Consider the following 17,094-nt stretch of genomic DNA (forward strand, 5'->3'; position numbering starts at 1 on the left):
AAAAAAAGAAATGAAGCCATAGAAGTGTTGCAGAGAAAAATAATCTAGAAAACAGTGTGTTTTCTTTAAGTCTTACCTCGACTGTTAGTTGCCAGATCAGCCACTTTCTGAAAGGCGTCCAGGAAAGCGGCTACTGCGACAACCGTCGTCCTGAGAGAACAGACAGAGTTATTGCTTTAAAAAGGCTGTCAAATAGTTAATAATTCATTAAGCATAGTGATTTTTATGTTAATGATACTGAACAAACATGACAATATTTTTTAAAATTGTTTGAACAAATGTGAACAGAAAAAAAGTTTAGTGTGATCTTTGTTGAAGAGTTGCGTCAAGCAGATTCATACCAGCCAAAACCAAATTAGACGTTTGTGTGAACTTTGTTTTAATTCAACATGTGATGATGTTTAATGCAAAAAAAATGTATTGCAGGTTGACTGACACTGGTTGCAGTTTTGAAAGCAACAATAAAAATGAAGTGGCCTTTTAAAATTCTTAGCATTTTTAAAAKGTTCTGCAGAGACCTTGAAACAAACTGTTATTTCTTTTCCCTACACGTGTTGCAGCAGGGATGCATTTAAAAGTGGCACAACAAAGGCTTTCAAAACTGTTAGGGTTAGGAGTTAAAGACTCCTGCTCTATAAAGAACAAAATGGCAGAAAGCTAGAATATTTTAAAACTAATACTAAATTATTGGGGGGTTTAATTTTTGCCTCTGCATCAACACCAAAATATCACGGATAATATTTTGACAACTCTGTCCTGATGTTGAGTGTCGAGTCTAAATCACACAGATAATGGCCATATGTTGTGATCCTTCATATCTTCCTGCTACAGAAGGTTAATCAAGTCGTGCATGTCTGTGCGTGAGAGTGTGTGTGTGTGGGTGTGTGTGTGTGTGTGTGCGCACGCATGGCCTCGCTGCAGGGCAGGTAGACCTTCACGGTTAAATGGCTGGTAGGAAATCTATGTGTGTTAACATTCCCATTAGAAAGTAGAGTTTAAGTGCAGGCTCTTAGCATTTTGCATGCATGTGCATTTATTAACTGCTGAACGTCAGCAATAGGTTTCTGTTTAGTGTGTGAACCTGCATGTGTGTGTTAAATGCAGCAAACTAGAGTGTCTGGAATGTGGCAAAAGGAGGCGAGTCTGAAATTTAAACACTTAATGAAGCACACTGATTGGGTTTTCATTAACTGAGGTTAKAAACACCTGTAGAACGCCATGATCTGGGCTCTGGCTGTGCAACCCTGAAACATTAGCATTTTGCAACAATTCAATTCAGTTTGTGTGGAACCAATTCACAACACATGTCATCTCAATGCACTTCATGGATAAAAATAAAATAAAGTCACAAGATTCTTGCATTTATCAAATATATCTAAAACTATTGAAGACTTTGTAACGCATTATTGTTGAACAGCTTTTATTCAAAGAAAATACAATGGCGAGAAAATGCTGGCACCCTTTAAGATTTGTTTTTTCCATGTTTCAGATACAAATTTGAATATTAGACAAAAAAGCACAACATGTTGTGTTTAAATACTGCTGTTTATAATTATTAAACCACATCTAAAGTGATTGCCTCTACTAACTGTGGCCTAACCWGTTATTTATTAGGAGACAATCGATTTTTCACACACAAAAATGTAGGTTTGGATTTTTTCATACAAAAATAAAAGAAATCATGACTGGGGCAAACACTTTTCCTCACCACTGCATTTCACACTGTGTGCCTCAGGTCTGTTCGTCTGGTTTCCAACTGACTTGCTTGACATGAAGAGTTTAAGGTAAAAACAAAAACAGTTGATCCATGCGAGAACYGACAACAAAAAGCCCCCATGAGCAAAACTGACTCCCTGTCAAGCTCTTGTTGASCATCAACCTGTGTGGTAAACAGAGCTGCTCTCKGGACACACAGTTTGCATTTTRCAGGTTTTCTCGGTAGCAGCAACAACAAAACTGGACGAACTCTGCTGCTTCTGCTTTTTAAAATCACAGGAATGGAACCTTAAAATTGTGGATCAACTATTTAGATGTTTTAACAATGAAAAACGTAAAAGTGATGATTTATGTTAAATCATGAATTTGTGCACATCTTCTTCTCAGAAGGTGACTACATTCACAGACATATTAAATTGAGCTAGGTTTGGATGGATATAACATCTTTTGAAAACTACATTTTGTATTTACTCAGTTTATCATTGTCTATTTAAAGCTGCTTGACGAAACATGACATTTTTTTTAACATCATAATACTTACTGATAAAAATGTTGAGAAAATCCAGCATTTTACTTCATACAGAATTGAATATGATTACAGTATGACTGAGCATGTGTGAGTTACCTTAGTTGTGTTTGCAGTTTGGTGGCTTTGCTGATGAAGTCATCCCAGACGGGGTAGCTGCCCTGAAGACAGAGAGAAAAAGCAATGATAGACGCAAACTTTCAGTATATTCAATCAAAAATCTAATTAAAAAAGTTTGATCTAACACTAAGTTTGAGAATATCATCCTTTTATTAGCAAAGCACTGAAGAAAAGGGAGGACAATGTCAGCTTTACTATATTATATGATTATACTCCTACAACAGTTTGTTTTACCGTTTTATCCTTTAAACTGATATCATATGCTTTCAGCAACAAACCAGCMAAATTATTGCCCCTCGTGAAAAGCTCCCCCATGCATAACTTGTCTGACCTCAACACAAATTCTAAACAGAAAAAGCTCGGAGACCGATCAATAGGGTTGATCCATACGCCCCACCCGAAGCTGCCTGTGCACAGAAAAGGGCCAAAYAAGCCCCTCCGGGCATGCAAATCCAGCCCATGTCCACAGACTGCGACTAATATGAGGAAGACATGAGGGCCGAGAGAGCAAACGCTGCAATGCGGTGCTGCTCGATGTGTGCTTTGAGAAGTTACACTGAAGGAAACGCTTTGACACTGCAGCCAAACGCACAGGGACACGAGAAAGTAGGGTTACCCTTCTAATGTCAGCAGGAGTCACAGGGTGCCATCCAAGAGGGCGGGGCTTAAATTAAACCCTCCTTTCTCACTGCAGCAAAAGATCTGGGGAGTYTCTACTCACAGGATCACGTGRTAAACGCCAAATTTATCACAGATTTGTTTTCAGTCCCAAACAAAAATGTGACAAGTCATTTTAAAAAGTATTACAATTCCTTTGCCTGTTTAAAATTCTAAATAAAGGGTTTCCAAAATAAAGGGACAGTTAGCAGTTTTGTCATAGGAGGATCTRTGAAGTTATTATCTGTACTAGTAACCTTCTGTGTAGAAACATRACAATAAACATCTGGTCAGACAGATCTTCTGTTTTAGCTACTGTAATAAATTGCTAGAAATGTAAAATTCAAACTGAAAGGATTCATGCCAATGGGATAAAGAGACATATTGATTTGTATGAAACACATATCATTTCACAAGATGTGTTAAGTTTGTTACACATCTTGTGTAACAAAGATGTGTAACAAACATCTTTGTTACACAAGATGTTTGTTACACAACATCTTTGCGTAGTTTAGCTAGTAGTTAGCCAAACTACGCAAATATTACACTGGTTAAAACTGCTGGTTATATCATTTCACAGAATCAGCTGCAACTCATCTGTCCAGTCTATGACATAAACTAATGTTATAGATGAACAAAAATATGAAATACAAAGTTTCTGGTTTATTTATTGCGTCAACGTGTACAGCTCCATTATAAGTAATTTGTGACAATATCACATCTCCAAGACTGTTCATTTATTTAGGTTAAAACTTAATTCTTATCTTATGTCTTCTGTCTGTGCGCCTTTGTTCCTTTAAAAGGCTGAACTTATGCACTTAGTGCAGATTCGTTTTGTCAGCCCAAAATGGCAGATTAATCCTTTTRCCCAAAACTGCTAGAGTATAAAATRGCAAAGTGTGAAATGATCAAATCAACACAATCAATCTGATTAGCCCAAATTTAAACCAGGGGGTGAGCTACGTACATTTTAGTAWAGAACCTTTTARYAGATGCACTAAATTGAGAGCAAMAATTTGTTGCTGGAGATATTCATTGTCTAACTTATTTATCATGTGTTTATTTCATTAAGCTTTATTTAAAATGCTTAAACTGTTGCATTACATCTCTGATTAGTGTTAATTTTTCTTATGTCAAAAAGTCAACAAGAAGCTGTCGGGGAAAATACAAGTTTGAAGGCAGTTCAGTGTTTTTCAAATGCAATAAATCAACTCTTTAAATCAGTAGTCATTTCAATATTGGCCAAAATAATCAGGATTATATTTTTTTCAATAATTAATTAGACCTAGATTCAATGCATGAAAATCTGAAAGACTGTGTGTTACACTGAGTTGTTTGGAAATTAACTTAGCAGGTTATCGATCAGCTGATCAGGCTAATGAGGTGGATTGATCCAACCAGCAGCCTTAATTTAACATTGTAACACTCATAATGATAAGTGCTGACCTTGTTAAAGTGTAGACTGTTTGTAAGCTATTAAGCCACCGAATACACAGATRCCAACATTTAGGTTTGTTTTTCATTGCTGAATTTAACAAAATGGGGCCTCCATCATACAACCCTTTCACCACATTATGTTATTTTAGTTTTCTAGAAATTCCTTGTGATTTGACATCTGTCCATTAAAGATAAATACACCATTACTTGTGACTTCACAGAGACATACAAAATTCTAAATTCTAAACTATCACTTTGAATGTTCAGTTTTTAGTCCATTCTGACTGCATTCATGAGTCCAGGGTCCTATAATAAGATCTTTTGCCATGCTACTCATTTAGATTCTCATTGATAAACATAAGACACAATACAATATTTCTGACACATTAACCATTGTATGAGAAACGAGGAAGTGGAGGAAGAGGGAGTTCCTCCTCTYCTGGTTCCACTCAGCGACCACCATCTCTTTCTCCTGCGTCATCCTCTGCACATTTTCCCCATCCAACGGTGCAGCTGGGCGTGTTCAGCCTCTCGTTTGTGAGAGTGATGCCCGGCGTCATTGCCTGGCTACCGTTGCCATGGCAATGCTCCTGCTGCAGAAGGGGCTTCAGATAGAGAAAAGGGGCTGCTTTTTTTGGGGAGGGGAGAGTCTCAAGTGCATGTAGCCTCACCCAAACACACACAAACACACTTCTGTGCTCCCGATTTGCTTCCGTTTGTCTTTTTCTCCACGTTAACATGCGTTAYACCCTTACTTTAGCAGCGTTTTTCCATACCTACCCTCCTTCAATTTGTCAAAAGCACTGGCATTCCTTCTTCCGGCTCATTAATCAAATCTTCTCTATTGCACTCCATATTATACATGTATATATAGCCACAGCTCATTACATCCTCTCTGTCTCCAGGCTTCCTTCTCTTTAAAATATACGCAGAAGAGAGGGCAAGGTCTCAGTCGCTGCATCCATCAGTCACTGAGGACATAAATTGTCACCGTGGTAACAACGAGAGGCAGCAGAAGCAGCCTGCTGGTCCTTCAGGAATCCACTGATCCATTTGTTCAGCTCTGTAAGCAACTGGACAAGCTTAAACTATAGAATCATTTGCTTTTTGCTTGTTYCTGAGTGTTTCTTTAATGTTGATTGTGAAGAACTGTAGGCTAAAGGAAAGCTGATTTAATTCTCTTAAAATATTTATTGTCCAAGCCTTAAAGGAGAGAGATGAGAAGAAATGCCAGTACAGCCATCAATATTTTTCTATATATTACTGGATACATTTCTGCTCCTTTTATTAAAATCTAATAACTCTCAGTATTATTTGACAGTAATTTCTTTGAAAAAGCCAAAAATCCACTTTACAACACGACAGCACAAACACGTAGTTATTTAAGGCCCTGGTGACATTTAGACAGATTTTTCTTGATTTGTTTTTTTTTTTATCTTCACAGTCTAAGGGATCTTAAATCAAACTTCACTTCTAAAATCAGCACATTTTAAAGCAATGTGAAACAGTGCTGTGCTAAAGAGTCAAACTATTCCTGAAATGAAACTTCAGTCTTGTTTTCTGTGACAYTGTAATCTCTGGCTACGCTACACACCTCTACTTGCTTCACTGAATAAAGAACAGTAAATTTATGAATTGACCGAATAACCCTTTCAATTATATCAAAATGTATTGAATATGACTATAAGCCTTACTTTATATAAAATACATTCAAAAACTTTGTGTTATGGAAAATAGTGTAGYGTGAGGGCCAGTATTACAGTTCCTAGCAACTTTTAAAGATAAATAAAAATCAATGAAACTTGACTTGTCAAAYGGAAACATGACCTCTGCAACTGAAAACAAGAACAAAGACAAGTTCAGGATAGCCRGTGGGTTTGTCCCAAAGATTACAAACTCAAAGTGTCCYGTTTGACCAGAGCTCCAAAAATCAACGTTCATCTCTAACTTTAATGTTTCCATTGCAATCTAGATGCTGTTACACCATTAAACCTAAAACACGTCATAAGGTTTATTTATTTCACTTAAAAGGCTGTTGAGAACTCGGTTAACCTTTGTCATTTGGTTGYAACAACAGGCAGACACCTGATTTGAAAAAAAGCTCCTTTTCTGTCTTATTGAAGTCTTAGTCAAAAGACTAAACCTTTACTAAACCTCTGAAACKTGACTATAGAACATCAAGAACCAAGTGCAAGAAGAAACATGGCATCCTGSAATTTACAGTGCAGGACTTCTAATATGCTGAATATCCAGAAAATGCCAAACTGGTATGAATTACAAAAGATCTCGAATTATCCCAATTATCATCTTCTGTAGAAGTTACTAAAAAAAACAGGCTGAGTTTTGTGTCAASCCCCCCAGCCCCCARTATTTTGCATGTASACAAACTATTTATATGCCTTCATGTATAATAGTCACTTAACATCAGCAAGAGTTCCCTATATGGACATAAACTCACTACACAAAGACAACCGCAGCAGTGGTGCTTCTACAAAACATAAACTATAAAACAGAGGAAAAAAAACACAGCAGATCCAGGTGTAAAAGCAGATTTTAGGCTCAGTGTAAAGCAGCTCACATTATAAGAGGATGAGCTGGTTTTTCCTCTGGGGACAGGCATGCAGATCAGTTCCACTTAAATGGATCAACAGTCATGTGTCTGCTTCGTTTTAACCAGCACAACGGCGTGTAGATGATTAACGGCTTATTGCAAGACACGTTCACATTTGCAAGGGATGTGGAAACCATTTGGGTATACATCAAACTGCAGAGAGGAGATGCAGATATTGAAGTGAAGCGCTGAATGAAGCAAAACGAGGCCACGCTAAACATCTCATGCACTCAGTTTAATCAAAATGGGGGTAGGAGGTCAGTCTCACAGGACACCAGTTAAATGATGCGCTCAGCAGGGCAACACAGAGAGGCTGAGGATCTGATATCTGAGCGTCTCTTATAGCCAATGTATAACTCTCATTCCTGTATTTACCTTAATCATTACTTTTTAAGTAATTAACGCTATTCTGTCACTTTGTCAACRCCGTTTTAAACAAATGCACCTTTTAAACGCCACAGCCCTAATTAATTAGCTCTAATTTGCACCTGCAGCATTGAAGAACTARAGTAAAAAAAGAAACTAGAGTAAAAAAAGACCCGTTAGAAAAAGTGGATACAATCTAAATAAACCGCAGGAAGAGTGAAATGGTGTTATTSGTAATAAATTTGACATTTTATAATTGTGGAAGTACATTTTACATTTTTTTATTTTAAATTTGAGACATCAAAACCAAAACAGAACTCCAGACTTTWAAAAAAGTGTTGCATAATGTTTTCATTTGCCACATCATGATCCTGACTTTAGATCCTGACTAAAGTTAGTACTGGGTTAACYCCAGGTTTTAGAGGCGGTTTACAACTTTGGCTAAACAATGATAAAGAACCAGGTAATGATAATGTAGATTTAACAACACTTGTAGATTTTAGCTGTTTTTATATGAAATACTTGCATTAAATGTCCAGAATAGACACTGAAAGCATCAGTAATATTTGTTCAAATCTAGTTTTATTGTTGCTTGATTGGAAAATATGCACTTCATTTTTCGTTATTTTACACAACATCCCATAGAAGAAAATGTATCCACCTTGTTTTTGCAATAGTTATGATTTTCTACTTTAAAACCTAAAATCTTTTTGACATGTCGTCTAACGTAGATATTCATCAAAAATAAGTAAACTTTTTAAAAACCTACAGTAATATTTGTGGCAGTAAATGAGTTTTATTTAGCTAAAGTTTCATTTTTGAGAACAAAAACAGATCTTTGATTGTGAAGGTTGCAGAACCCTGGGCTAGAGCCACAATCCTGTGRGGGAATTGGTCAACCAAACAAACCCCAGTGCACTAGAGCTTGCTGAGCAAAGATTATATTCCCAACAGCTTTAGCCGTGCTGAGTTTGAGGAAAGAATTGTCTTTAGCACCAAAAGATGAGCTAGTTTTCAGCAACAAAAAAAAAAAATGTGGCAATATCCCAGTCTTGAGTTAGTTTTGCCTCCAAATAGTCCAATTTAAGACAATAAAACGAGCCTTACATATCTTTAACTATCGCTAGCTGTATTTTTTTTATAAATCCAGTTTGATACAGCGAGTACAATTCTGTAAAAAGAAAAAAAAACAGATAAGATATCAGATGTACATCTGGCCATTAAGAACCAATTCATCTGTAAAAAAAAAAAAAAAGAACTCGTTGACTACACCGATTAATTTTGGGAACATTAAGCATTTGTTTCCAGGAATCATAAAAAATGATTTCATTGGTGAGGTGATGCCGCTGTTTAAAACACTTACCTGCAGAAATGCAGAACAGAGTGAGGTTCAAACATGTTGCCTTGGAAAAGCAAACTGGTTCCTGCTGCATATTTTTATTCCTTCAATTAATTAAGAACAGGTTTTGACACCAGCTTGCATCATCATTTTTCAATCATGTATCAAAAATTCCTAAAAATATCATATTCAGTTTCATTATTTCAGAGCCACTTCCCCCATCAAAAAATAACGTATCAAATTAGCTTTTCTAAAGATCTCGGGCTTCTAGTTTAAGCTCCCTCCTTTAAAGAACATAAAATGCTCTACCTGGCTAAGGGTTGTTAGGTAAAGGTAAACAGTCGGCACCTCATTTTAGATTACATACAAACACAATCTTATTTTACCTCATTAACCTTGTGCTTGTGGCATTTCCTGTTTGTTTTCCTTTAATTCGGCTGTCGTGTGGAGGGCGAATGAAAATGGGACGCCAATGCATTCTGGAGACAATTAGCAGCAGACTGAGGTCTCCTCCACAGCGACACCGAAACAGACGCTTCCACCCACATAGTTGTATCAGACGAGAAATCTGTCAGTGAGTTTCCAACATCAGGCACTTTTACTGAAATTCCTTTGAGAGAATTCCTTCTGATAGTAATTCATTCATTTTTGTCAATTATATCTTAAAAGATAAAATACATGGTGAAGTCAGACAACAGACTCAAATAGCAAGATTTAGAGTTTCCAAATATAAACTGGTGAAAATGTGTTTGTCACCTTAAGGATACAACTCTGGTTGCCAACTGATTACAGAGTCGGCATTCAAAGATCTGGCCACTGAAAGTGAGGGACAATCAGTGACCAGACAATCAATGTCAGACATATCTGATTCTGCGTTCTCTTCTTATTCCCGACTCATCACCTACTGATGCCTCAACAGCCTCCAGAAATGATTTCCATCATGACTGGTGGATGCAACCAATACATCAAACTCCAAACAGCACGTGGCCTTCACTTGTCCAAAACTATATAGTACTGTCCAGAATGAACACAAATTAACACCATAGAAGTCTGTCTCTACACCTGCAGAAATAGATTTAAAAAAAATAACTATACCATGCAGCTAAATCCAAAATGATTCATACTACTGGCAGATTAAGATTTAAAGTAATCTTTTAACTTTACCACCTTATGTCCTTACACTGGAAGTAATATTACTGAAGTATCACAATATCACGATGCACAATGTTCATATGGCAAAGGAAGGTTTGGGTTTATCTGCAATTAATAAAATAGAACACGTCAGCAAAGCTTCCCAAGTACTCAAGTACTAAATCGGAACCAAGCTAAAAGCATGAAAAGACATTTAAAATATTTTAAAAAACGAGCAGGGTGGAGGTTGCTGTTAAAATTAGGTCTCTTGCACGAAACTAATCCTCTAAACTGTCCCTTAACAGATTCATGATGCCTTTAATTGTTTACTATTGGCATCCCTTAGTTGGCATGCAAGTAAGAAATTTAAGTGCTGTACCATACCACTGAAGAGGGATAATTGGCAACAAACAGATGTGAGGCAGCTTTTATTATGTTAGGATGCAAAGCTTAAAGATAAAAGTTGGTAAATTTCCACATTGCATATGCAGATCAGCAGAAAAACAGAGCATCCTTTCAGTAGAAACCATGTGGCGCTCTGTGACTGTCACAGAATAAACAAGCAGCTGCTGCACAAAATTGTTCAAATTGTATTTTTGACTGATGGCAGCACAGAGTTGAGTTACAGACTCAAAGCAAAAACGCAGGAATTTCAGCTTGGTCTTAGTCTCAGTCAGTTAAACTGTGATAGTTGACTAATCAAATAATCAAAATTAGCTGATTTTTCCTTGATTAGCAAGTCAAATGCAGATTTATGTTCTTTTTCAAATGTATTTTTAGATTTCGTTTGCGCTGCTAGTGACAATTATTCATTAGTAGCTCAACAGGCAGAGAAGAGAGGCAGACAACATGCTGTAAATGGAACGGGGTCGGGAATCCAATCCAGGACAGCTATGTTAAGGACTACAGGCTCACTAAAACCAAAAAATACTTTTTTGCCCTATAAAGTTTAGTGTAGACAAAGTTTTCCCTCCTACTAACATCAGTGGGGGATTAGCAGAGTTTTAAAGCAGCAGTAAAAGTCAACATGTCCAAACAGACAGCCTCAAACAGAAACAGTAACCAAGCAGCTTTAACCGTACATCTTTGAAAATGACTTCACTGATACATTTCTAAACAAAAAAAAGAAAAAAAGAAATAGAGTTCAAACTGGGAAACTAAAACGTTCGTGTTTTCCAAAAGATTAATTTCTCATTTGATCCATCATTAAATATGATGACAAGGATCTCCCAATACATAAACACAAGAATAGCTTCTATTCTGGAGGCTTAATTCATACACGTACACCTGCAAATGAGTTGAACTCATTTCTGATGCATTTAATCTGCATCTGTTACTTTAAAACTGTTTGGCTTTAATCCAAAACCACTTTTAACCGCAAAACAGTCTTTGATAGCTAGCTGCTGTTAAAAAGATTGCGTTTTAACTCTTTAAAGTCACATTCAAAGTTACTGTGATGCTTTATTGATTACAGCCTTGATATCCAGACCTAAGATAAAGATCAAAGTCTTATTGGATCTTAAAGGACTAGCTGTTTCTCCTGAGACTGAAGGAACAGAGAGGCAGCACGAGGATAAAGGAGAACAACAAACCGGGTGGAAGTGGGAGGAGCAGCGTGGGAGAAGATGAAGAAAGAGTGAGTAGAGAAAGAGGAGGAAATGGAGTGAATGACAACAAACAAATGTAAAAACATAGAAACATGAGAAGGGAAAAGGGAGTGGCAAAGGACTCCAGACCTTCTTTAGAGAACCACAGCTACACTTGTTAGAAGCCACCTGTCTGTAACTATAGAACCCACAGGAACAGATGCATCCGTCATGCAACATTCCCATTTATCAACCAACATTGATAAATGGGTATACTAGGTTCACTGGGGTTTATGTCTAATTGCTACATTAGGCAGAAACCYKCAGCATTCCTGTGGTCTGAAGTACTCTAAATGAGAGGTCAGGAAACGTGTTGAAGTGATTGAAGTTTTCTCTGTGATCGGGCATGAACTGGGCACCACTGGCCCTCCAAGTGTTGCTGTACGACATACTGCTGAAAGACTGCAGTATTTAAATCTTTTCTTTTTCTTCCGGACAGGAAAGACAAATTTGGGTGTTTGGAAATATTTCCAATCACAAAAAGCTACAGCTGCTCTGAAGGCCAAACGACTCATGTTAAAATATGTATGGTGCTCTATAAGGCAAAATGGTTACATATATCTGGCAAAATAGACTTGAAAATACAAATGCATCGAACAATGTTTATTCTGTAAGTAGATCCACGAATGGCAACACAATAATAAATGATACACAGTTATTTTAACTGTAAGAATCGATTTCCATCACTTTGACTGGCTGCTTGTTGCTTTTCTGTTTCTGTATCCATCAGCTCTTCACTGGAATCCGTCTCATCATGGCAATTGATGTGACTTAAATTTGCTGTTGTGAACAACCGATACAGAAATGTCGTTTTCAAAAAGAATCAAACAAAATGAAGGTCAGCAGTGCCTACTCAACCTCATTAGAAACATATGATGGTAAAGAGAAGCAAACTTCTCATCAAATTTCCTTCTTGCATTTCAGCATCTAAGTCAAGTTTTCTTGTATCAGAAGATGCTGAAGTGAACATTAAAGGTACTTTTGCTTCGATGAGTAGAAAAATAATTGACTTCAAAAATATTGTTAAAAGATGAAAGACTAACATGAGTAAGTCTCAGAAGTGCACCATTCATATTTTTTAATTTCTAGCTTCATTGCCAATTCTGATTTCAATAGATTTATAACCCCAAGACCCACGTGAACCTTAAAAGGGACTATCATACGAAAAGACATTGAGAATTGGTGGGAGTTCTTTCTGTGATTAATTAACCTGCATCAGGAAGGAAAGATCAAGAAAAAAAATGTATTTCTGGATCAATCTCATATTTCCCCAAGGATAATCTCCCATTTTAGAAGCCATTTGTTGAAAAAAGTTGACAATTTGCACTGACAAATAGCACAGCTTTAAAATAGCTACTCATTATTTTTTCATTAGCAGACTTCCTGATTAATTTCCATTCATTTAAGCAGATTCTATTCTTGAAGAGGAAAAAAAAGGAATTGGATGGAAATATTCTCCCTTTCTAGCAACAAGGTAACCCATTCTCATGAAATGCCAATGACATGTTTAGATTAACCTCTAAATCAAACATCTAGGCTTTCAGTTGAGTTTTGGATTTTCTTTGAAGCTGAACGGAGGCTCAGCATCTTGCACCTAATTATGTTTTTATCTCCTGCAGCGCCAAAGCAACAGTGATTCATCCATGCAAAGCTCTCCTGTGTTTGGTTACCTTGGTAAACCTGGGTTTACATTCTACTGAGGCAAAGAGCTGCAGCCCTTCACATCCTGCCCCCCACCCWGCTCCCTCCCCTCCAGGATAATTAGCAAATTAATGATGTCGCTTGCAAATCAGAGAGACAAACACAATTACTCCAACGTTCCCTGCTTTTGTGCAACGCAGCCTGGAGGATCACTTTGAAATTTATTACAGGGAGATTGTGATCACAAGTCAAAAGAAGCAACAATTTTCATTTGTTACCTTCATGTCTCCGATGACAGTCTGGAAAAGCCCCCCCAGCGCGCTGCACTCCCTCTCCATCACCGTCTCCATCTTCAGCTGCGTGAACGGAAATTGCAAACAATCTCACACGCAGCTCCCGGAGTCCATTAATGACGCGGAACCAAACGAACAAATCACAGAAAAAGGGTGGAACTGATCAGAAAAGGCTCAGCTTCTACTGAAGAGGTAGTCACTGCCAGTCAAGGTGGTACAGTTTAATAGGTGCATACAGACAGAAAAAGGGTGGAACTGATCAGAAAAGGCTCAGCTTCGCGCTGCGGGGTGTCCCCGGCTGGTGATGGAGCCCTGAACGCGGACAGAAGGAAGGCGCAGCAGAGTCGGTCAGTTTCCAGTCGCAGCCGGTAACTCCCATGTCTGCAGCAGGAGGAGGAGGAGGAGGAGAGGCATGACGGAGGTGGGAAGTGAAGTGACAGCAGAGAGGAGCGCGACACCGCCGGAGAGAGGAGCAACTTTCCACAGAGCTGCGCCTCAGGCACCAAGACAGSGGACCGGCMACGGGAGCGCGCTTCTTTGGGTCGTGGACGCGCTGGAAGGTGGCCCCGCCTTCAAATCAGGGAGGCTTTTTTTCATAATGGAGGGTGTTGTCTGTGGGACAATACTGATTTAATTACTAAACCCAATAGGCTGTGGTTATTAACACGCAAACATAATATTCAAACAAACCATCTCTGATGTTGAAGAAGGAGGGAAAAGTCTAAAAGWACAGAACAGTCAACYAAAATAGATCAATTTCAGTCACAGCAGATAAACAAGCATTTACTTACAACACACAAAAAACAGCAAAGAAAATATATTTTGAACGTAAATAAGAAGGAGAAGCATTGGGTACTGATGCCGAGCGTAAATTTCTCAGTGCTGCTCAATAAAAAAAAATTTAAAAAAACATATCAGAAAGGGGAGCATATCAGTAAAAGATTTTATTTTTAAATTAGTTTATGCAAAATTTCACAACAAGAGAAACATCACAAATATTCTTGAATATTTCTGGATTAACAGGACTTTCATTGAGAAGCGCTCACGTTAATTTTTTAGACTACATCTCCATCTAGTGAATATTTTACTGAACTACTTCATTATAAGGAAAATCAAAGTTAGGCGTTGAATAAATACACAGTAAGGAATAGACAGGAAGGACGATTTAAACAAGCATTTTTTAAMGGAAAAAATGATCAGTGAGATAAAAGTTATACTAAATTTAACAGGACTTTGAGGACTTTATTGAATTTAAAGTCTAATTCACTTGCTGAATACATTTAAGCAGTGGATTCAACATTTCTTCCAGATTTTGCACTGATTTTACGTTATTTGTCTAATCAAGTTCAGTTTTAAGGAGTTCTTTATCAGTTTTTCTTCTTCATTTAAGAAGTTACTTGGTACTACTTACTTGGTTACCCAGTGACCAAGTATGTGGCCCAATTTGCATTTACTTGAGACAAAAACTTTGTGCAATTGACTCAGTGCCTCAAGAGACAAGTGCCTCTAAAACTCTGGGTTGGAGAGAGTAATGTAGACCTGTAAGTGAAGGACACAAAACTAACAAATGGCTGGTGGAATAAAGGATAATTATTTCCTACAAATGTTGTCAAACGGCTTAATTTCTGTTTGACACAAAGACTCACAGACTGAACCTGAAGAAGGACGGTTTTTCCCCTAAACAATCCCAAGATACCATTCAGTGCACATGATGGATGAATCTAAAAATAGAAATAGAAATGACCTTCTTCCAGGATCTCTGAAGAGTTCCATAAACAGCGCACACATCTTCCCATACATGGCCTTATTACTTCTAAACACACAGATCCAGCTTCATGGAAGCACAGGATTCTCTGCACACATATGGCAACTTGTGCTTCAGCTTTGACTGCCTTTAGGCACATTAAGACATTTTCTTTTTCCACTCTGTGTACACACTTCATATTGATGAAAAGTACTATTTCCACTGGCAGATTATTTGACTTATAACATGGGAAAATGTCTTCATATAAGTGAAATAATCTACCAGTACTTTGTCAAGACATTATTGATTCAAAACAGGTTCATATGTCTTGCTGAAAAGCCACTTAAAAGCTGTTTTCCCCTTTATTTCAAGTGTATTTGAATTAGAAACTAGAAAAAAGTACTAGGTTTTTTGTTTTTGCAGTAAGGCTTTGGCTTATAGAAATATGCTCCTGAACCCTACATATCAACCACTGCAGTGTGGAAAAAACGTAATATGAATAATTATGAGGCAAAAATAAAACAGGTGAGCTAAAATGCACCCAATTAGCAGAAATAGACAAAACTGAAAAACGCTGTTTACAGATGTACATTATGAACCACTAACCAGTGGCTAATTTAGTGAATCCCAAACAAAAGAAAATTGGCTTTATGTATAGATGTTGTGTTTTATATTGTAGGTTTAGTTTCAGATTAAATTCTGAAAATATGTGAGTTTGTGAAGTTCCTTAAAATCAAGAGTTAAAAGCCTTGAAGCGTTTATTGGTAAAGTAGCTCAAATAAGTTCTGGAAAGATATTGCTGGTACAGTAGGATCAAAATTTGACAAGATGCAATATTCATAACTTAAGCAGACCTTAAGTCAGAAGTTTAAAATGTTGAGTGTAAAAGGACGTGTTTAACCCACTTTGAACTGAACAGCGATCAGCTGGGGAGGCTGGCAGTGTTACAGAGTACCATCACTTACCCTGTAGGCCTGCTGCTTAATGACAGGGAGCACAAAACACATGGGATGATAGTCTGTGCCCAGAAAGCCGGGTTCTGTCATTATCTGGCCCGAATAGTGGAACAATGAACTAATAACTGCTATCACAGTGGCAGAGAGGGGGATAATGAGGGTGAAGACAAGGAACCAGCGATCACTCATCTTACACAGCTTTTCATGTACAATGTTACGATATTTTAAGTGCTTCCCTGCATGGTGAAAACACCCAACACTGAAGCGTTGAGTAGAAACTGACATACCCAAATGCTCCTTGGCGTTAGCATGGATTCATCCCTTCARCACACCTAAAAGCTAATTGAAACCAGAGTGATGCAGAGCACAACATGCTAAAAGGGTTAGCCACGCTAGTTGTGTTTGAGTAAGAAGTTACCAGTGCTAAGATGGTGAACACCAAAGGTAGCACTTWACCACATTTAGAGCCAATAACTAGTTGCAACATATAGTTCAAAGACCTACATGTTGCCCTTCCCYCATAGTCCTCTGGCCCAGTCATGCAGTTAGTTGTGCATTTRATGAGACATCCAACATTTGCCTTAGYCATAGGCGTAGGAAGCAGGGGGCACGGGGGGGACATGTACCCCCAATATTGGAGAGAGTCACATTCGTTCCCCCCAATAATTTCACCTCAGTTGCGAAGAATTTTAAAATCTTCCACTCGCATGCTTTTATTTTAAAGGCGCACAACAGCGCATTCAGCAGAGCGCTTCCTCCCCCTCCCCCATCTGAATGGCTCAGAGTAAAGGCAGCAGCAGACGGAGTCAGAGAAACTCCGTTTGAATGAAGTAAACTGTCTGTCAGGAATTTTGCCATGAATATCGCTCGTTTATAACATCTTGTTGTCAGTTTATTTTCATATAGAGAAC

The 17,094-nt window shown here is 37.8% G+C and overlaps 1 protein-coding gene across 4 annotated transcripts in view; it reads right to left on the reverse strand.

The window, feature by feature from the left end:
* Positions 1–13,653, reverse strand: part of LOC103472803 (MTSS I-BAR domain containing 1) — a 55,775-nt gene extending 42,122 nt beyond the window's left edge. For all 4 annotated transcript variants that reach the window (XM_008422646.2, XM_008422644.2, XM_008422645.2 and 1 more), the window contains exons 1-3: positions 13,469–13,653; positions 2,342–2,403; positions 77–150 (exon numbers count right to left, since the gene is read on the reverse strand). In XM_008422646.2, the coding sequence (XP_008420868.1) occupies positions 77–150; positions 2,342–2,403; positions 13,469–13,540 (208 nt within the window). In that variant the 5' untranslated portion in view covers positions 13,541–13,653. The remainder of the gene's footprint in view (positions 1–76; positions 151–2,341; positions 2,404–13,468) is intronic.
* Positions 13,654–17,094: the final 3,441 nt, after the last annotated feature.

The sequence above is a fragment of the Poecilia reticulata genome, linkage group LG11 (genome assembly GCF_000633615.1).
Source record: "Poecilia reticulata strain Guanapo linkage group LG11, Guppy_female_1.0+MT, whole genome shotgun sequence".
Lineage (NCBI taxonomy): Eukaryota > Metazoa > Chordata > Actinopteri > Cyprinodontiformes > Poeciliidae > Poecilia > Poecilia reticulata.